Source organism: Cervus elaphus, chromosome 12 (assembly GCF_910594005.1).
Source record: "Cervus elaphus chromosome 12, mCerEla1.1, whole genome shotgun sequence".
NCBI classification, from domain to species: domain Eukaryota; kingdom Metazoa; phylum Chordata; class Mammalia; order Artiodactyla; family Cervidae; genus Cervus; species Cervus elaphus.
The window spans coordinates 72,172,756-72,190,121 of NC_057826.1; the positions used below are offsets into that span (position 1 = coordinate 72,172,756).

At 49.0% G+C, this 17,366-nt stretch overlaps 1 protein-coding gene across 1 annotated transcript; it reads right to left on the reverse strand.

Annotated features, from left to right (window-relative positions):
- Positions 1-686: 686 nt before the first annotated feature.
- On the reverse strand, positions 687-7,899 carry LPCAT4 (lysophosphatidylcholine acyltransferase 4). Its single transcript, XM_043920625.1, has 14 exons — positions 7,647-7,899; positions 6,268-6,410; positions 5,712-5,932; positions 5,341-5,453; positions 5,165-5,225; positions 4,822-4,880; positions 4,595-4,629; positions 4,013-4,067; positions 3,801-3,883; positions 3,380-3,505; positions 2,895-3,027; positions 1,637-1,735; positions 1,179-1,356; positions 687-975 (listed from the first exon to the last, which is right to left on the reverse strand). The coding sequence occupies exons 1-14, from the start codon at positions 7,758-7,760 to the stop codon at positions 821-823; spliced, it is 1,575 nt and encodes a 524-aa protein (XP_043776560.1). The 5' UTR covers positions 7,761-7,899; the 3' UTR covers positions 687-820.
- Positions 7,900-17,366: the final 9,467 nt, after the last annotated feature.

Here is a 17,366-nt window from a genome sequence, read left to right on the forward strand (position 1 = left end):
CTCTGGACATCCTGCCATGATCTGTCTCCCTTAGAAGTCCCTAGGTGGAAAATTGCTACTTTTTAACCTGTCAGATTTCTGGGATAGATCACTATTTCCTTAACCTAACTTATTTTCAAAATGGTGCCTAGACATACCACTTTCTATAGGAGGGGCCTATTCTTGTTCCTTGAAAAGCAGCTGGACAGAAGGGACTTCTATGTCCCCAATTCATCGTATGGCAGAAACTGGAGTGGCCGCTCTGAGCTGCAGGTAGGAGGGCTGGGTCCTGATACAGCTCTCTGCCCCGACCACAGGGGGCATCAACCTTAGTATGATTATTAAATATGAAATGGCGTTCAGCTATTCTTTAATCTCTAATGAGGACAGAACAAGAGGGAACAGGCTGAAAAGAGGTTCAGGAGGAGGCCTGTTACAGGCTGTGACAACAGGAGGGAAGATACCAGATCTGCATAATCCATCCTCCCCCAAGTGAGGACTAATCGGCTGTGGCCAAGAGATCTGACCTTGGGAACTTTCAGGGTCTTCCCAGGGCGGCCTGCAAACACTACTTCCTTTCCTCCCCAGCTAATGATACCATCAATGTGACTGAGCTTCATTTTTTTTTAAATAGATATAGATATATATTTATATATAAAATAGTTTCTTACAAAATAAAACCAAACAAACGAAAAATGAAAACCAACTTAAAAAAAAAAAATCAACGACAATAATGGAAAGTCAAGCAGGACAGAGGTGGGCTTGAGGCCCAGGGGTGGCCCCTGGCGCTGCCCTGAGTCTGTGGGCGGGTGCGAGCTGGCGGGGCGGGGGGTCGAGGCGCTCAGTCGCCCTTCTGCTTGGGGGCTTGCACAGTCCCGTTGGCCAGAGCGGTGGTGCTGCCTGGGGAGGAGGCGGGTGGTGTCTGGGAGGGGCGCAGGTAGGTGCTGAAGAGCTTCCCGTGGAGCGGGTCGTGGAGGGAGAAGTCCTGGAACTCACCTGGAGGGGAAAGGAAAGACCTGAGGAGAAGAGGAAGAGGTCCCCGGCTCTCCTCACTGTCTCAAAGCCAAAGTACTGTCCCCTACCTCCCTGGCTGTATTCTGGCCTCGCCCTGAGGATGTCCTGATCCCCCCAAGCCGGCCACCGGCCCTGTGCTGCTGACACCCCGACCGCCCGCACGGGGCCTGCAGGGGATGACTCACAGAGGGAGAGGCCCTGGCGGGCCCCCGCCTGGCACAGCTCGGCATGCAGGGTCCTGGCAGCGGGGCGCGGCGAGCCGAGCAGCAGGTGCAGGATGGTGCTGAAGCCGTCTTTGTAGAGCAGGCGGCCGGGCCCCTTGGCCTGCTCCTCAGCCTGCTCCTCTGGCTCCTCGGCAAAGAGCTGGGAGGAAAAGGGAGGCAGGTCAAGCTCTTTCCTTGGGACATTGCCCTGCATGTCTGTCTGACAGGCTCCTCCTTTTTTGGAATTATAATGGTCATAGCTGCTTCCTTCTACCTGTTCCCAGTGAGGCCCCAGCAGAGACACTGGGACTCTGCAGTTCAGACAGTTTGGCACTGGGGTGGACACCAAGCCCCTACTAGCCAGAAGCTCCTGGGAACAGCTCACCGTGGGTGGGGTGAGCACAGCCACTCCAGGGCCGACCCCTACAACTTCCTGATACCTCAAAGGCCAGGCGAGTCAGCTCCTCCAGGCTCCTGCCCCCACTCAGAGCTGCCAATGCAAGGGCCACGTCTCGGAAGTCCACCAAACCATCGGCATCCTGGGGAGTGGGAGAGAAACTAAGGCAATGTAGGGACCAACCCCGTACCCACCCTCCTGCTCTGGATCTCGGCTCCTCGCTCTTCTCAGCAGGCAGGGGGGTGACCCCTGTCCTGGGTCTGCTTCCCCTGGAACAGTGGGCCCCAAACTCTCCAGGATTCCTGACAGTTCTCTCGGGTCATGGGTTCGCTCATATTATACCTCTTCAAGTCACCTGGTGACAACGCTCTCCTATGAAGGGATCTCCTGGGAATGATGGAATCCCTCACGTATGTTTCAGTTACCATCATTTCTGATATACAATCAGGGCATTTCAGACCCCAAGCTGGAAAAACTGGTTCTCTTCTGACTCTGGCCTATGTGGGAGAACTGGTCCAGCAAACTAATAAAAGGGGGCCACTGGCAAAATTTCTTACTAAGAAAAAAAAAAACACCTGAGGATGCCTGCTGTGCTGTATCTAGGGGGGACCAGGGCACCTGGGTTTTGGCTCTGCTCAGCTACAGGCTATGACAGGAAGCTCCTTTCAGGGACAGTCTGCCCCAGTCTGAGGAATCAGCACGTCTGGGTCACTCTCTGTCCCTTCAGAGGATGCTGAGAAGCATGGTCTGCATCTTAGATCACAAAGAACTCCTTAGGACCATTGGGGGTTGTTCATAAACACTGCGAATCATCTGAGGTTAATATAATTCAACAGGACAACCTGGCTAAGTCCCAGGAAATATATGGCTCATCAAGATTCTTGAGAAAGTTCAGGAATCCTCCAGAGAAGCTCTGAGACATTTAAAATAAATCTGCCCAAATATTACAGATACTTCTGGGTCTTAAACTGTCTAACCTGTCCAGTGTCATCTCCTCCATAAGTCACCTTCCCCACCCACTGCTCACAAGGTCATGTGATCTCCTTGTGATCTCTCACAAGGTCATCTCCAGCATGCCTCAGAAATTTATGGATCTCACTGACCATTATTTCTCCATCATTCTTTCCCACAATGACTAAAACACTGCTCCTCAATGTATAAGAAAATGCATCTCCCAGAGGACCTCAGAAGATGTCCGTCTACCAACAGTTATTAGAGCATCCAGCCTCCGCTCCAGATTGGCCATCCACACAGCCCCTGGGATACTGTCTTTAAAATTTTGAGCAACCCCGCCCCTTTACCTGCTGGAAGTAGCTAAAGGCACCAGCCACCATCTGGGAGTCAGAGAGCTGCAGCTGCTTGGCAAACTCTTCCTGACTGATCCTTCGACTCCGGCCTGGCTCTGTCCCAGCGTCTACACAGCCAGGGGACAGCCTACAAGGGAATTGCCGTCGAAGGTGCAGTGCTGACTCAGTTTTCTCCCGGAAACACCACCCACCAGCACCTTGGCCCCAGCCCCAAGAATCCTCCCAGCACAGGTACATCTGGTATTTTTCTAAGAGGTGCTCTGACTCACAGTCCCTGGAAAGCCATTCCTACCTTTGCCATTGGGGTTATTACGCATCTTTTTTTTTCCTCCTTCCTTTTACTCCATTATCTTTCAAAACATTCTTCTCATCTTCCTACTTTTTTTTTTTTTTTTTAGGACTTTTCTTCCTCCTACCCATTTTCCCTTTTCTCTTCTCCTTTTCCTCTTTCCCATACCCTCATCTCCAAGGTCACTTACCCAGCCTTCCGAAGCACTTTGCCCAGTTCCCAGAGCTGTGGCTCCAAGGCCACCTTCAGCCGGCCCACCACAATCACGGGCAAGCTCTCTACAAACTCACACTCCGTGGCTGGAATGCCCAGGGCCCTAGAGGATGAAGAGGGATGGGATGCAGGGGGAATGAGTTAGAAGATACATCTGATTCTGTTCACACATCACATTCAGTTCATCACTGATTCTGGCCTGCTGACCAGGGAGAGGAGATCAGGCCCCTTTCACTCTCCCATCGCTCACACATCAGCTATCCAATAGCCCTTCCCCCCGACCGACTGCCTCCCCTGCTACAGTTTTGCTTTGAAACCTCACTCAGCGCTCCTCCCCACTCCTGTGGTTCCTCTGCCCTGTATATCTGCTTTTAGGAAACACCCTGTGGGACACTTACTGTGCCATAACCCTCTGGACATTGTTGGCATAGAGGGTGGGGTCCCTGCTCTCCTCTGGGCTGGGGCGGTATACAGGTAGGAACTGAAACACACACAGACACAGGCTTCTCATCAGGACTTCAAAGTTAGGGGTGACCACTCCCACCCTCTTTCCCTGAAGATCCCCAGCTCAGCCGATGGCTGCTCTCCTACCCCACCCCGGGAGTCATACCTCCACATCCACGATGCTGCAGGGCTGAGAGGCTGTGAGCCAGAGGACTTTGAGTCTAAGAGAAAAGAGACCTCAGATGCTCACCAATCTCTAACTATGGGTACCCTCCAGCCCAAGGATGGGAGTGGCAAAGTTCTGCCCACTGATATAAAAATCAGCTACTAGCTGTAGTCAGCTGGATGAGTATGTAGCTGGGAGATAGAAGGGCCAGAAAGGTGGTAGGTGGGATAAGACAGCACTGCAGGGCCCTGCCAGAGAAAGAAGTATAGGTGAGGGGTTTGAGGAACCACGAGAAGGAGCAAGCCTGGTGCTGTGGATAACCGAGAGAGAAAAGGTTGCAAAGTGAGTCAAAAGGCACCATAACCACAGCAGGAATGATTAGCAGGGATAGCTGAGGGCACTTTCTGATGATATCTCAGGAGATCAGAACAAAACAAAGGGATATGGGCAGCCCCTTCTCTAGAGTTCTCTCAGTTCCAGGATGAACAAGGGCGATTCACCTCGTCTGGAGGGCAGAAGACGGGCCGTGAATTCTGGTGGTCCCCACTCCCCACCCTCACCCCCAGGAATACCACTACTCACACTCCAGGGCCCCTCCAAGCCCAGCTGGTAGTGTCCTGTGGGAGAAGCGGAGGTGAGAGGAGAAAAGCATTACTTTTCTTCCCTGACCTGACTAATCCTCCCCGAGCAGAGGCCCGCGCGCCGACCCAGCCCCACCTCCACACACATAGCTCGTGGCAGCACCAGCAGTTTTCACTGACTCGCATTCAGGGTGGACTTGGGCCTCCCTCCCCGAGACGACGACTTACCAGACTGTTGGGGTAGCGGATGAGGACAGGCTGCACAGGCACCCCCGCGATGAAGGCTCCTAAATCCCATTTCCACCCCCACCCCCAAGGCAGAGGTTAGTGCATGGAGGCAGCTGGAGGGCATGGAGTACAGGGGTCTGGATCAGCTCCACAAGGAAATCTGGCTGTGCTCCATTTCATTTATAATTTCCTCTGACTCCTGGAGACTTTCCAGTGTCAGCTAGGAGGTTCTCTATCTCCCTCCCTCCCCCACCCCGCCACTTTTCCTGGGTTATTCCAGAGTCCCTCTCCATATATGGGGCTCCTTTCCTACAGCCCTCCCATCTACTGCTGCTTTATTCACCTGGTTTGAATTTCAGCAGAGCCTTCTTGTTGGAACAGGTACCCTCAGGAAAGAACAGTACCTGGTGGGGTGGGGATCAAGAGACCAGAATGAGGTGGGTGGAAGAGGAGAAGAGGCAAGAGAAGCCTCCTCAGGAGCACATAAAATATGAGGACGTCCTCCGACCTTTGACCCACCTGAGGCCACTTGCCTCCGGAGGTAGCCCGCCTTCGGACCTCTTCCACCACTCTGCGCCGAGAGGCTGGGTCATGCCTGGACACTAGGATGGCTTGGTTGAAGCGAAGAAGGGCTGGGGTAAAGACAGAAGACAAGGAGTCACTTGGTTCTTCCCCAGGGGCACTGATACCAGAGCTCCCTGCTCCCTTCTAAGAACAGAGCTCAGAATCTAATAGGCTGCTTCACAAATAGTATTAATTTGCATTTCATTTGCCAGCATCAGTCGATATTGCTTCTAACTTCCCCCTTCTCCACCTGGGACCAGTTCTCTCCAGAGTCTTTCTTTGCCCAGAGTAGCCATCTCTCCCCTTCACTCCTCTTAATCTCTCACCTCCAATGACGGGAACGGAAAGGTTCTCAGCTCGAGACACAACCTTGGGCAGGTCACAGGGCAGCAGAACAATGGGGTCAAAGAAAGTAGAGTGAGGGGCGGCAACCAGGACGGGCGCTTGAAGGCGAGAGGCCCGCTGGCCCCGAACTCGAATCCGGAGGAAACCCAGCAGGAAAAAGAGCAGGCGGCTGAGGCCCAGCACCCCATGGTGGCACACAGTCCTGCAGGGCAAAGCTGGGCATCAGTGGAGGCAGCTATCCTGACTTTCATTCATCCCCAAGCTCAGGCACCCAGGAAAGCAGGTGCCCTTCTTCTGCCCTCTATTACCTGGCCAAGAGGCTAAAGTCTCTCGTTAGTCGGGGACATATCCACGTGCCTTGTTTAGAGTTAAGGTCCTGGGTACCAGGGTCTGAGCTTGGCTGACTCATCTCACCTACCCAGGTTGGGTAGGAGAATTTCAGAACCCTCCCTCATCCTCTTCTCAAAGAGGGAGCAGAATGGATAGCAGGGAAGAGAAAGGAGAAATTGGGTCTCCGGGGGCTGATCCCTCACTTACTTCCTCCATCCGGTAATTGGCTCCTGAAGCTGCTCCTCAGTAAGACCAGCGACTTGCAGCCAGGCAAAGGGCCAGAGGAGAAAGAGGACAATAAAGGCCAGAAGCACTCGGATGGGGGCCAGAAGTGCCCCCAGGAGGCAGAACTGCAGAGGGTGGGAGAGAAGGGCCACTTCAGGGCTGTGAGATGCGCCTTAGAGGCTTCCCTCCCCCACAAGGATGGACCCAGGAGCAGAGGTCCATCACCCCACCCCTGTGGATCAGAAGACGAGTAGTGTGGGAACAGGAGATGGGACTGGAACCCAAGGTGGGAAGAAGATACCAATAAGGGGAAGAGGATAAAAGATTAATAGGATCAGGGGCCTCACTTTCATGTCTCTCAGTTGGCCCTACAAAATTAAAAGGCTGTTAAGAGGAGTCAAGAATAACCAGTGTCAAAGGGCCCAGCACTGTGTCTGGTGTAGAGTAGGCTAGAGACAGATCCTCCCCCCCCAACCCTCTTCCATAAATAGATCCCACGCCCAGCAGAAACCAGGTGCATAGTCCTTTTCACCGTGGGCCTGGGAGGTAGAGGCCGGAAAACAGAGAGAGGTCCACTTTTCAGATCGAGGCCAGTCTCTAGCCCTGCACAGCCGCACGCCCCCAGTTCTAGGAACTGGGGGGAGAAAGAGAGTTCGGCCTTACTCCACAAGGCAGGGGTTGCCAGGGTGACTGCAGGGGCTGCCCTGGGGAACGTGCAGGTAAACAAACCGAGCTCCAGGAGCCGACCTCGGGGGAGATGAAGGCAACGGAAACCTTGGACACTCCTCACACCATCCCGCAGCTCCCCCAGGCCCGCGCGGCCCTCCACTTCCTGTAGCCAACCCCCTTCTTCACTTCCCTCCCCGCCCCCACCAGGAGGTGCTGCAGTGCGCGTGGAGGAGAGGGTAGAGCCAAGTGGGGGTGCTGAAAGGGCAGGGGGTGCAGGTTCCTGGCCCAGCAACCTCTTCCAAGTCAGAGCCTCGGAGAAGCACTCAGCACGCCTCTGCCCCCACCCCCGCTCTTCGTAGCCTCCAACTCCCTTCTACCCATCTGCATCCGCAGGATGTAATCCGCAGTCTCCAGGGTGCTCCATCTCCCCCACCCCTGGGTCCCCTGCAGTCCTCCAGGCTCACCTAGTCCATTCTCACACACCTTCAGCTTGCCTATCGCCCAAGCCCGCGTCCTCTCCAGGGCTCCTTGACCACCCCCGCCGCCCCCACGTGCGCACCCCGGACTCCCCGCCCGGCTAGCCTCTCACCCACCTCCTTCCTGGATCTCCATCCCCATCTGCGTCAAGGCTCTAAAAGGCCTCCTTTTTCTATCCGCCCGAGTCCTCCGGGCGCCCCCCGCCCACACCTTACCTTAACCCTCTGGAGGCGGGAGAGATGTAACTCGTGCACGAAAGGGTTGGGGGGCGCTGGGGGTCCGGGGGTAGGGTCGAGGGGGGCCCAGTCCCCCGGACTTCCCTGGCTCATAGCGGCGGGAGAAGGTGGGAGGGCGGGCGCCCCGGCCCGGCCCCGGCCCAGCCCCGGGCCCCTCTTTGCAGAGCAGCGGCTGCGCCTGCAGCGGCGGTGGCGCTCTGGCCGCGGCCCCGCCTGGTGCGGGGCGCCGAGGGGCGGGGAGCAGGCGGCGCGGCCGGGCCCGCGTTGTCAGGGAGCCGGCCGAGGGGCGGGGCTTCCAGCGCCCGGGTGCCCCTGCTCCTCCGCGACCGCAGCCGCGTCCGCAGCCCCTCGGGCCATTGTTACGAGGCTGCGGGTTGCGGGAGCGCGATGTCCGCCTGCGGGTTGCCCCCTGGCCTGGCCATCTGGGAGTTCCTCTGGGAAGACTCGGCCTCCGCCTCCCCGCAGGCCTCCGGCTCGGAGCCGGTTTAGGGCCGCGGGGAGCGAGCGAAGCGGAGAACGCCCTACGACCCCGCCCGGGCGTGGAGGTCACCCTGCAAGCGCAGATAGGGTGGGGCCCTCCGGCGGGTGAGCGCGGAAGGGTGGGCGCGCAGTGCGCGAAGGCCCGCAGCTCCCGTGCGACGCGGGCCCGAGCTGTCCCGGCGGGCTCCCGGGCCCCATCCATCTCTCGGAGGCCGACCACCTTTCCTTCCTGGTCGTGTCGACGCCATCGCGCGTGAACTTGAGCGCTCGCGCCCTCTGGCGGCCGCCTTATGTCTCACAGCTCGGCGTCCGCGTACTACCTGCCTTAGGCAGGGCTGCTGTCGGTTGTAAGGACTCCTTGAGCCATGCAGACTCGGGTCACAAACTCATAAGAGCCCAACTAGACCTGGCTAGGGACGGGCAGTGAGAACCTGGAAAGCTGGGTTACGTGTCTCTTTTTCCTGTCTTTCTATTTCTTTCTTCCGCTCTCCACTGCTTGAGAGGACAAAGGAATACCCTTCATCCCCAAACTCCAAACTATCTTGTTCAGTTCAATCGCTCAGTCGTGTCCGACTCTTTGCGACCCCATGAATTGCAGCACGCCAGGTCTCCCTGTCCCTCACCAACTCCCGGAGTCCACCCAAACCCATGTCCATCGAGTTAGTGATGCCATCCAGCCATTTCATCCTCTGTCGTCCCCTTCTCCTCCTGCCCCCAATCCCTCCCAGCATCAGGGTCTTTTCCAATGAGTAAACTCTTCGCATGAGGTGGCCAAAGTATTGGAGTTTCAGCTTCAGGATCAGTCCTTCCAGTGAACACCCAGGGCTGATCTCCTTTAGGATGGACTGATTGGAGCTCCTTGCAGTCCAAGGGACTCTCAAGAGTCTTCTACACCACCACAGTTCAAAAGCATCAATTTTTCGGGCTCAGCCTTCTTCACAGTCCAACTCTCACATCCATTCATGACCACTAGAAAAACCATAGCTTTGACTAGATGGACCTTTGTTGACAAAGTAATGTCTCTGCTTTTCAATATGCTGTCTAGGTTGGTCATAACTTTCCTTCCAAGGAGTAAGAGTCTTTTAATTTCATGGCTGCAGTCACCACCTGCAGTGATTTTGGAGCCCAAAAGAATAAAGTCTGACACTGCGTCCACTGTCTCCCCATCTATTTCCCATGAAGTGATGGGACCAGGTGCCATGATCTTAGTTTTCTGAATGTTGAGCTTTAAGCCAACTTTTTCACTCTCCTCTTTCACTTTCATCAAGAGGCTTTTTAGTTCCTCTTCACTTTCTGCCATAAGGATGGTGTCCTCTGCATATCTGAAGTTATTGACATTTCTCCTGGCAATCTTGATTCCAGCTTGTGCTTCTTCCAGCCCAGCGTTTCTCATGATGTACTCTGCATATAAGTTAAATAAGCAGGGTGACAGTATACAGCCTTAATGTACTCCTTTTATCCTGGAAAACTCATAAACTGTTGTCATCAGATAGTGGTGAGATTAGGGAATTGGGTAGACTTTGAGATCCACACCCAGTGACACAATCAGAAAGATAATTCCTGTGACAGAAAAGAAAGAAAAGCCTCATTGCTTTTGGAAAGAATTTGCCTTCAGTTCACCCTGCTTTAGGGCCCTCTCCTTTGTCAATCACCATTTCTTGAGGGTAATGGAAACAATGGCAGGTCAATGGGCTACTGGGTCACTGAGTAATATTAATCCTTTACTGAAAGGGAGACCAGGCAAAAGTCAGGAGTCACTTCTAGCTAGACCCCGTTCCCTCCCTTCTTGCCCCATAATTTACCCACTTACATTCCTGCCTCTGTCTTTGTGTCAGCTACAAATTGGCGCTTGCCAATGGTATTAGCCACCTGCCTTTGTCGATATTAAATCCTGTGCTGCTGTAGCAGCTGACCTTCAGCACATCCTGAGTGGAGTTAAGGGTGGAAAGTGAGGCAGTGTGTGCTCCAGGGAAACTGGTGGAACAGGTTTTTAGGTAGGTAGATATTTTCAGGAACTTATTTTATGATCCCAACCCTTGCATCTTCTCATATCTAGAAAAGCACTAAATCCTTCATAGTGACATCAGCTCCTAGCAGAAAACCTTTTGTAAGTTAAGTGCTTGATTGCATTGAACTCCCCTTTCACCAGAATCACATACAATGACCGCCTCCCACTGCCTCTCTGGAGCAGTTTCTCAGAGCTATCTGAGGTGCTGTCTCCTGGGCTGCAGTCCTGATTCTTCCTCAAATAAAACTTAACTCTCAGTTCTCATGTTGTGCATGTTTTTGAGTCGCCACTTAGGAGAGCAGCCAGCATTCTCAGAGAAATAAAAGGCTATCCTAGGCAATATTTATTTCTTATATATTTTTAGAGATGATTCCATATCTTTAATTTTAGCAATTTACTTTTTCACCTTTTTTGAGATATTAATGCCATATATGTAAGTTTAAAGTGTACAATGTGATTATTAGATACAGATATACATTTTACCTATTATTTAAGGGAAACCAGGTTCTGTGTGTCTTGGTTTTTCTAAAGTAGCTGCAATATTTTTATAATTTCATTTTTTTCAATTAAGGCAATTCATTAAAAACAATTGCACATAAGTTGGAGAAGGCAATGGCAACCAACTCCAGTACTCTTGCCTAGGAAGTCCCATGGACGGAGGGCCCTGGTAGGCTGCAGCCCATGAGGTCGCTGAGAGTCGGACACGACTGAGCAACTTCCCTTTCACTTTTCACTTTAATGCATTGTAGAAGGAAATGGCAACCCACTCCAGTGTTCTTGCCTGGAGAATCCCAGGGACAGGGGAGCCTGGTGGGCTGCCGTCTATGGGGTCGCACAGAGTCGGACACGACTGAAGTGACTTAGCAGCAGCAGCACGTAAGTTGCTTTTTATGCTTCTAATATTTTCAGTTTAGTTCAGTTGCTCAGCACTGAGCATGCCAGGCTTCCCTGTCCTTCACCATCTTCTGGAGCTTGCGCAAACTCAACTCCATCGAGTCGGTGATGCTATCCAACCATTGCGTCCTCTGTCATCCCCTTTTTCTCCTGCCTTCAATCTTTTCCAGCATCAGGGTCTTTTCCAATGAGTCAGTTCTTCACATCAGGTGGCCAAAGTATTGGAGCTTCAGCTTCAGCATCAGTCCTTCCAGTGTATATTCAGGACTGATTTCCTTTAGGATTGACTGGTTGGATCTCCTTACAGTCCAAGGGACTTTTAAGAGTCTTCTCCAACATCACAGTTCAAAAGCATCAATTCTTGGGCACTTAGCCTTCTTTATATATATATATATATATATATACTTTTTCCATTTATTTTTATTAGTTGGATGCTAGCCATTTCACAACATTGCAGTGGGTTTTGTCATACATTGACATGAATCAGCCATGGAGTTACATGTATTCCCCATCCCGATCCCCCCTCCCACCTCCTGCTCCACCCGATTCCTCTGGGTCTTCCCAGTGCACCAGGCCCGAGCACTTGTCTCATGCATCCCACCTGGGCTGGTGATCTGTTTCACTATAGATAATGTTCATGCTGTTCTCTCGAAACATCCCACCCTCGCCTTCTCCCACAGAGTCCAAAAGTCTGTTCTGTACATCTGTGTCTCTTTTTCTGTTTTGCATATAGGGTTATCATTACCATCTTTCTAAATTCCATATATATGTGTTAGTATACTGTAATGTTCTTTATCTTTCTGGCTTACTTCACTCTGTATAGCACTTAGCCTTCTTAATGGTCCAACTCTCACGTCCATACATGACTACTGGAAAAACCATAGCATTGACTAGATGGACCTTTGTTGGCAAAGAAATGTCTCTGCTTTTTAATATGCTGTCTAGGTTTGTCATAGCTTTTCTTCCATGGAGCAAGTGTCTTTTAATTTCATGGCTGCAGTCACCATCTGCAGTGATTTTGGAGCCCAAGAAAATAGTCTGTCACTGTTTCCCCATCTATTTGCCGTGAAATGATGGGACCAGATGCCATGATTTTCACTCTTTGAATGTTAGGTATTAAGCCAATTTTTTCACTCTCCTCTTTCACCTTCATTAAAAGGTTCTTTAGTTCCTCTTTGCTTTCTGCCATAAGGGTGGTGCCATCTGCATATCTGAGCTTATTGATATTTCTCCTGGCAATCTTGATTCCAGCCTGTGCTTCATCCAGCCTGGCATTTTGCATGATGTACTCTGTGAAACTCTAGAAGTTTTACCCTTCTGTAACTCTAGAAGTTAAATAGGCAAGGTGACAATATACATGCTTGATGTGTTCCTTTCCCAATTTGGAACCAGTCCATTGTTTTATGTCTGGTTCTAACTACTGCTTCTTGTCCTGCATACAGATTTCTTAGGAGGCAGGTAAAGGTGGTCTGGTATTCCCATCTCTTAAAGAATTTTCCACAGTTTGTTTGTGATCCACACAAAGGCTTTAGTGTAGTCATTGAAGCAAAAGTAGATGTTTTTCTGGAACTCTCTTGCTTTTTTTATGACCCAGTGGATGTTGGCAATTTGATCTCTGGTTCCTTTGCCTTTTCTAAAGTGAAGTGAAGTCGCTCAGTTGTGTCCAACTCTTTGCGATCCCATGGATTGTAGCCTACCAGGCTTCTTTGTCCATGGGATTTTCCAGGCAAGTGTACTGAAGTGGGTTGCCATTTCCTTCTCCATGCCTTTTCTAAACCCAGCTTGAATATCTGGAAGTTCCTGGCTCACGTATTGTTGAAGCCTAGCTTGGAGAATTTTGAGCATTACTTTGCTAGTGTGTGAGACGAGTGCAATTGTGCAGTAGTCTGAGCATTCTCTGGCATTGCCTTTCTTTGGGATTAGAGTGAAAACTGACCTTTTCCAATCCTGTGACTGCTGCTGAGTTTTCCAAATTTGCTGGCATATTGAGTGCAGCACTTTAACGGCATCATCTTTTAGGATTTGAAATAACTCAGCTGGAATTCCATCACCTCCACTAGCTTTGATTGTAATGCTGCTTCCTAAGGACCACTTGACTTCGCACTCCAGGATGTCTGGCTCTAGATGAGTGATCACATTATTGTGGTTATCTGGGTCATTAAGATCTCTTTTGTGTAGTTCTTTTGTGTATTCTTGCCACCTCGTCTCAGTATCTTGTGCTTCTTTCAGGTCCATGCCTTTTCTGTCCTTTATTGTGCCCATCTTTTCATGAAATGTTCCCTTGGTGAAGATCAAAGTCTAGTTGAAATTGACTCATCTGGCATCTTGGACCCATTTGAGTCTTATCAGTTTCTGTTGTGTCCTTGGGCTTTGTCATTCTTTCAAACAGTGTGCCTTGCCTCCTTCCCTCCTGTTTCAGCTTGACTGGGGAAGGATCTGCATCTAACCCCCTTCAGTTGGTGGCAGAATTAATTTTCTTGAGGCTGTAGAATTCATGGCAGTTGATTCTTATAGCCAGTGCCAGAGAGAGAGAGAATCTCTGACCTCCAGGCTCTCTTTTAGGTTAGCCCACCCAGGACAATACTGCCTTTGATTAACTCAAAATCAACTAATTAGGGATTGTGGTCCTTAACTACCTCTGCAAAATCCATTCACTTTTTTGTTATGATGTAACATAATCACGTGAATGATAGCGCATCACCTTTGCCATATTCTGCTGTTAGAATCAAGTCAGGACATGTGCAGTCAGGAGGAAGGGATCATAAGGCCACCCTAGAGTGTGCTTACTATAGACACTAAGTGATTTTGGGTTCATTGCGAAACATACTGGATATCCAGTATGTTTCACTGTAGTGGGGAAATATACTTATTTTTCCTGTAAAAGTAAAATTTTTCTCTCATTCAGAATTTATTGTTTAACCATCTCACACTCACAATTATTGTTCTGTCACTAAGTCATGTAGAGCTCTCTGCAACCCCATGGACCGCAGCATGCCAGGCTTCCCTGTCCTTCACTAGATCACACTCACAATTACAATGAGCTATACTGAAATGCAGATGTAAACAAAAGCTCTTAGAGCATAACAAAAACAACATTAAGTAGAGTGAGTTCTAGAACTATTTCAAGAGCGAATTCCCTAAAGAAGGTCATTTGAGTTAGATCTTGATATATAAGTAGTGGTTTGTAAAGAAGCTGGGAAAGAACAGGTCAGACAGAAAAGGAGCACTTACTCTGGGACAGGAGAAAGTTAATGAGGGTTTGAACACACCCACGTGGTCAGACTGCTGGGAGATTGGGGGCAGAGGTGGAGACTGAAAGATATTGTGCAAAACTGTTAAAGCAGTCTAAATGATTTGTGTTTGTTCCTACCTCTAGTAAAGAGTAAGCTTTAGTCAAATAAGGACACAGCAGCAGTGGAAGTTCTATCAGTTCAGTTCAGTTGCTCAGTTGTGTCCAACTCTTTGCAACCCCATGAATTGCAGCATGCCAGGCTTCGGAAGTTCTATAGACATCTGCATAGTAATACATATAATCGCACATTTTGTGTGACTGTAACCTCACTGTAAACGGACCATGATCTCAGACTTCCAGCCTCCAGAACTGTGAGAACATACCTTTCTGTTTCCTAAGCCATCCTTGTTATTTTGTTCTGGTGCCTGAACTAAGACACCCTTATCATATTGTTTATCACAAATCTGCTATTTAAACCTGAGACTATGTCCTACCCAGGGGCTGGAGACAAGAAGGGTGCTTGAAGTAATCTGAGATGATGCTGAACCATTGCAAACTTACTTTCTAAACAAATGAGAGTTGGTAATTGTGTAACTGGGAGTTTTTTGAGTTAAATTCCATGCAGAATATGGTGTTCATCAAAGGATAAATAATAAAAATGTCCAACTTGTAGTTTAAATAAATATTTTTAAAACTCAAAAGTAACCTTAGCAATTGTTTAAAACTTGGACCCATAGGGTATTTTTTTTGGAGGAGTATTTTATCTTTGACATTGTTCAGAATTGCTGGAGCATAGTGATAATAAACTACTGAGTAATTTTTGGCTGGTTTTATTATTGTTTTTAAATTTTCTACAGACAATGCATACTTTTGTTGCCTACACGTGGGGCTGACCCTGTCTAGCAACCTGCTTTTGGTTCCCTACTGACTCCGTGATCTCTTGGTGCTTATTTCACAGATTAAGAATGACTGGTCTAGTTTGGGAGACTTGCAATATTTGGGGTTGACATGATTTAAACATATTCATTGTGAGGCATCAGCCAAATCCAGGTGGGACTGTCTAGTAGACCTTTAATAATGTGGATCTGGGGCTCAGAGATGGAGATAAAGATTCTGGAGTAGTCTATGCATCTGGTAGAGAAATCAAAATTAGGAGTGTGGGATCAGATGTATTTCTATTGCTTCAGAGGTGCCTTAAATCAAGAAAGAATTCTTCTGATCATTATCTTTTCTGTTTTCAATCTAGTAAAATAAATATTTATTAAGCTACACCTGTGGATGGTGCAGTGGTAGAATTCACCTGCCAATGTAGGAGATGCAAGAGACTGGTTCAATCCCTGGGTCAGGAAGATCCCCTGGAGTAGGAAGTGGCAACCCACTCCAGTATTCTTGCCTGGAAAATTCCATGGGATGAGGAGCCTGGAGGGCTACAATCCATGGGGTCACAAAGAGTCAGACATGACTGAGCCAGTGAGGACACACATGCATCTATCAGACACCATGCTATCTATCTGTCTATACCTGGGTGTGTTGGACACAGGCTCTATTGTGATTGTGGAAATTGAATTCCAGATTCCCAGTTCTGTCTTATTCTTCAGTCAGGCTTTATATTGAACCATTTTACACAATCTCAATAAGCAAGAAGTTCATTCAATACCAAGGCAGATTCTCTTTTTAAGGTAGCTAACAGGTGGGACTTCTCGTTGATAGGGACAGCACAGTTGTGATGTCTTCATTTTAGGTTCACACAGAATGTCCTTGGAGTGATTAGAGACTGGAAAAAAGAGTCACAGTTAAACTTTAACATATTCAAGAATATTCAAGATAGGTTTGAGATGAGAAAAAAAGTTTCAAAAGGGGAGCTTACTGCTTAAGGGCACATGTGAGCAAGGGAAAAGAGGTGATTCCATCTCTGTGGTCCTGAGTGTACCATAGTGCTGAGTGTACCTATGTTTAATAAATGTTTTCTGGTGTTTGAGAGTCTCAAATTTTTAATAAATCAATAATTGATGCAGATCTCAGACATCTCCTGTTCCTCCACGAGTCACTTAAATCCAGGGACCTGGAATAATGGCCATCAATCACTATACCTGAGTGACTATGCTGAGATCTGCATTCACAGTGAGCTTTAGAGAATACTAGGCCACTACATAGAAGAATATCTTTGGCATTTATGCAGATACCATTGCCATCTGAGCAGCCAGCCTTGGTGTTATATTTGCATTAATTCTTCCTGAAAATAATGGTATAAATTTGAGTTGCTAGAGTGAGACTGGTTCAGAATAAAGTAAACAGTCTTAAATTTGGCATCACCCAATAGTTACTGCTGTCTGGTCACTCCTTTGCTTGAGGCACATACCCCTACTCTTCCTCACGTCCCCCTGTCTAGTGTTGGCTGTTCCGGCAGCCACTCCCTTCTATTAATACCATCCTAAGCTTGTCAGTTTTCTGGTGATAACCAAAAGTTCTGTTTCTTGCCTTCTTTTTCACTTAGAAATACCATTTAAATTTTGATGAACTATGTAAGAACTAGCTTAATTAATTGATTAATGGGAAAGAATTAGGTTAGGTACTGTATGAGGTGGTTGTGGAATGTGTGAAGAGGCAAAGCAAAGCTTGCATTCAACATCATCATATCCATTAGGCCTAGCACAGTGTCTGATGGAAAGTACTTCGTAATTATTACTGTTGGCTAAATGCATAGTAGTATTTATTGCTTTTTCATGCCAGAGTTTGAAAAATTCTCTTGTTGGCTTACAATCAGAAGACATAAAATAGAATATAAATGATCAAAGAATTAGAGGCATAGGAATCAAGATGGCAGAATAGGAGGACATGGATTTCACCTTCCATCACAAACACATAAAAAATCCATCTGTATGTGGAACAGTTCTCACTGAAAACTACCTGGGACTAGCAGAAAGCTTGCTTGCTTCCATAGCAGAGCGGGGGAATTCCTTGGTGGTCCAGTGGTTAGGACTTTCTGTTTTCACTGCTGAGGCCTGGGTTCAATCTTTGGTCCGGAAACTAAGACCCACAAGCCACACAATGCAGCCAAAACAAAAATAAACAAAACCAACAAAGC

Coding starts and splice junctions, on each gene's coding strand:
- LPCAT4 (XM_043920625.1), bottom strand. CDS start 7,760: ATGAGCCAGGGAAGTCCGGGGGACTGGGCCCCCCTCGACCCTACCCCC. Junction 5,933..6,267: donor CCAATTACCGGATGGAGGAA/GTAAGTGAGGGA, acceptor TTTGCCCTGCAG/GACTGTGTGCCACCATGGGG. Junction 5,226..5,340: donor CCGGAGGCAAGTGGCCTCAG/GTGGGTCAAAGG, acceptor CCACCCCACCAG/GTACTGTTCTTTCCTGAGGG.